At 36.2% G+C, this 3,809-nt stretch overlaps 1 protein-coding gene across 2 annotated transcripts in view; it reads right to left on the minus strand.

Annotated features, from left to right (window-relative positions):
• The window catches only part of LOC122063710 (1,4-dihydroxy-2-naphthoyl-CoA thioesterase 1), a 5,425-nt gene extending 2,554 nt beyond the window's left edge, over window positions 1–2,871 (minus strand). The window contains exons 1-2 of one of the 2 annotated variants that reach the window (XM_042627410.1): window positions 2,675–2,871; window positions 2,241–2,432 (exon numbers count right to left, since the gene is read on the minus strand). In XM_042627410.1, coding sequence (XP_042483344.1) covers window positions 2,241–2,432; window positions 2,675–2,803 — 321 coding nt within the window. In that variant the 5' untranslated portion in view covers window positions 2,804–2,871. The remainder of the gene's footprint in view (window positions 1–2,240; window positions 2,433–2,674) is intronic. The other variant, XM_042627409.1, reaches the window with a different exon arrangement.
• Between the last annotated feature and the right edge of the window lie 938 nt (window positions 2,872–3,809).

Consider the following 3,809-nt stretch of genomic DNA (forward strand, 5'->3'; position numbering starts at 1 on the left):
AAAAAAAAAACCATAAATGCACCAAATGCTTTATTCCCTTTTTTTGTTCCCACATAATGAAAAAACTCTAGAAACATTTTTCTAGAAAGTTACCAAACGCAGCCTAGATGGTGCATGACAATGCTTAGGCTGCCACAAACGTGTAGGACAATAGACATGGATCATATTATTGAAATTAAGCATAAAAATTAGCAAATGATACATCCAGATGATTCTCTAGATATCCAAATGATCAAAATTGCTACATCACATATCAAATGACACAATTAAGTGAAACACCCATGGATGGGATTCGCTATACAACCCTTGACCTATAATATATATTAAATATATAATTAAGAAATAACAATTCATAAACGTAAATTAAAATTGATGCAGTCTTTTGAAAGTGAAAAGTAACTATTCCATAATCATAAATTATGATTGATGCAGTATTTTGAAAGAAACTGGTGTTTCTACATACAAGGCGATGCTTCAAAGTCAAAATGGCTCATCGTTGGGGGTTCAGTTGCCAAGTCTTTAGCGGTCGACGTTCTAATAATTTTTTGGGGACGTGGTTTCTACTCGAGAGCATGTACCTACGTGTAGACATAAGGGTGTAAAATGACCACCACATCCCTATGATCAATGTCTGAACATACATTCTCATCGGTTGGGTGCTAGCACAGGGCTCCTAGACAGAAAATATTTCCCTAATTACTGTAATCAAAAGACTACTTAATTTTATATCGAGTAATTTTTAATTAAAAACTTTTTTTGACCTTATCAATGATAGGTATCCGTGCTATATCAATATAGATCATCACAGGCCGATAGCTATACGTATTGACCTATGGTATTGATACCTAAATTAGAGATGTAAACGGATTTGGAATTTTTGAATCCAAATATCCCCTGATTGGATATGGATATGAAATCGAATCCCATTTTTTGACTATCCGTATATATCCTAACATGTGTAACTCAGACTTCATCTCTACTTGTGGATACAATAGACTCAAAAGTCTCAATCCATGTCTCTCTCATCTTAGCTATTTTCTTTCTTCTCTAAAACTTGATGGATCTTTTAAGAATCCTCAAGATCATTAGTTACTCAGTTTATTATTATTATTATTATAAGATATCTATTCAAATTGAAAAAATTATGATGGAGATTATTTGAATTCTGATTCAAATACCCCTAACTGAATACATGCAAATCAATTTCAGATTTTTGAACCTAAATCCATCTTTTCGAGAAGAAGAAGAGGATGAATGTTGAGATGATCATAATAAGGATGTCTATTATTCATTTTCAATTGCACTGTAGTGGAAAATTTCAACCATTGCGGTGTTTTGAAAATACAAAAAATCTAAAAGATATTTGTAATCACAAGAAGGAAGATGAATTATTCCATTTCAGTGGTTGACAAATTTTTTCTCCCCTCCCTCATTATACAATTACATACCCATTGGGTCCCGCCCACGAAAAAGATTGGGTTAACATAATTGGCATAGATATTATTTAACTCAACTTTATGTCACGCTCACGAAATGCTTTTGGCATTTGGCTTTCGGCCCAATTCGAAAGTTGATGGCATCACACGAGATGAGAATGTGTGATCCACAGATTTGGACTCGGTACTCAAACTCACCTGAATACTCCCCCCTCCCTCTCTCCCTCTCACTACTGTTAGTGTATATAATTACTGATTATTTCTTTTCTAAATAAAAACTTATTTAAAATTATTAAAATATCCTCTGAAAAGGTGGAGTAAAGAAACCATCCATTTAGAGATGGCAAGGGATACAACATTCTCCGATCTACCTCTACATACATATATACTCTTGACTATCAATCTATTGAGTCTATGAGTCTATGTATATTTATCATTCATTAATTCATTAAGAAAAAGGAAAAGAAAGGATATTCTTCCACATTTGAAAATAAATAAAAATAAAATAAAATAGAAGAAGATTTATGGAGAAGAAATCACCGGTGACCAATCACCCCAGTCATTGCTACCCAAAAACCTACGGGGTCGGAAAAAAGTGCGAGACGGACGGACGGATCGACCGACCGACCGACCGGTCAATTCATTCACAGTGACCAGGAGCGACTTGGATTTGGCCGGAACCCATATGGCTTTGCTTTCCATTAAAATCTCAAATTCCAGAAAAGAGGGGAGGTAAAAGGGAATGCATCGATATTGTGTAGATAAGATGTTAGGATCATATCTTAGGGAAGGAGGGTAGCATACCTGAATGGTTTTACCAGCGTTGATGGGTTGGGCTTCAGCAAGAACCAAGTCGCCCAGCTGAGCTGACTTGATATGATTGATGCTGAGGTGAATCCCCGCGATCCTCTTGAGCCCCGACGCCATGTGGGCTCCTATACTCGCCAGCGACTCTGCTATCAGTGCCGACACTCCCCCGTGCAACACTTTAAATGGCTGCAATTACTTTGCATCATCCCAAAATTCCCGTCGGCCGTCCGTCCGTCCGTCCGTGGATCCCAGCCCCAGACCCAAATACCCAAATACCCAAAGACAATAATTTAATTATTAATTAGTAATTACAAAAATTTGCAGAAAGCAAGCAAGGAATTGAAGGGGATTTTACTATCTAGGAGGAGGGTGGGGGGTCTCTCCACTCTTCCACTCTCCACTAGTAGAGTAGAAGTAGTCTCACTCACCTGACAACATTTTTGGGTGACTTTCAGGCGGCCGGCGACCTTCTGCGGAGACAGCTCCTCTATCTCAAATCCTATTATTTCTAACGGTAAGTCCACGGCTGCTCCCCTTAACTTCGTCTGCTCTGCCATTCTTCCTTGATTGTTCAATTCCTTCCCTCCTCCGTCCCACTCCCCACTTCTTCGATTTATATATTGTTCAACATCTCTCTCTTATAGCCAAAAAGAGGATAGAGACAACACGATGTTGGACACTTTTTCACAAAAAGACGTTTTACATTTGACGTTTCGATTCAGACTTTCAGGCTGTGTTTGGTAGCCTGGAGAAGAAAGAGAAGAAAAAACGTGCAATTTTTGTACCTTCTGCTTCTTTATGGGTTAAGAATTTTCTTTTACATTTGATATGTCTTCACCCTTGGCAAGATTTATCTTAAAAATTGTGAAATTTTTTTTTGTTCATTCAAAAATTTTCTTGTCAAGAATACGAGAAAACATGAAAAAAATATATAAACATGATAAGACAAAAAATGAATAATTACACAATGATTTTTTTGTATCTATCTCTTTTGAAATTCAAATTTTTTTGAATTTTTTTTCTTTTATTTTCTTCCCTTGATAACCAAATATACGTACTCTTTTTATTTTCTCACCATTTTTTCTCTTTCTTTTCTTCTCTTGGCTACCAAATGGCGGTCAAGTGTCATTCCATTACTCATATCATTTATGAATTTTTGGCCTTGCTTCTTTGTGCTATGAGATCAAACACCAAATACCCTTGATCAATATAATCATTATATCCCATGCATACAGTTGACAGTCCCTGGGTGTAGGTTATGGGCCCGTTTGATAACGTTTTTACCGTTTCTGTTTCAAGAAATGATAGAAACATAAATTTCCGTTTCTAGAAACAGAAACGGAATTGAAGGTGTTTGATAAGTCACGTTTTTAAAAGTCGATAGTAACCAGCGAAAGAATAACCATGAGTCATTTCCAGAAACGGCGAAACAAGTAGAATTTGTTTCGCCTGGGTCATTTCTTGAACCATAAATAAGTAGAAATTTCAATTTCAATTTCTAAAAACAAATGAAACGAAACAGTTTTATCAAACACTTTTTGTTCCGTTTTTACCGTTTCTAGA

Source organism: Macadamia integrifolia, unplaced genomic scaffold (genome assembly GCF_013358625.1).
Source record: "Macadamia integrifolia cultivar HAES 741 unplaced genomic scaffold, SCU_Mint_v3 scaffold1431, whole genome shotgun sequence".
Taxonomy (NCBI): Eukaryota; Viridiplantae; Streptophyta; class Magnoliopsida; order Proteales; family Proteaceae; genus Macadamia; species Macadamia integrifolia.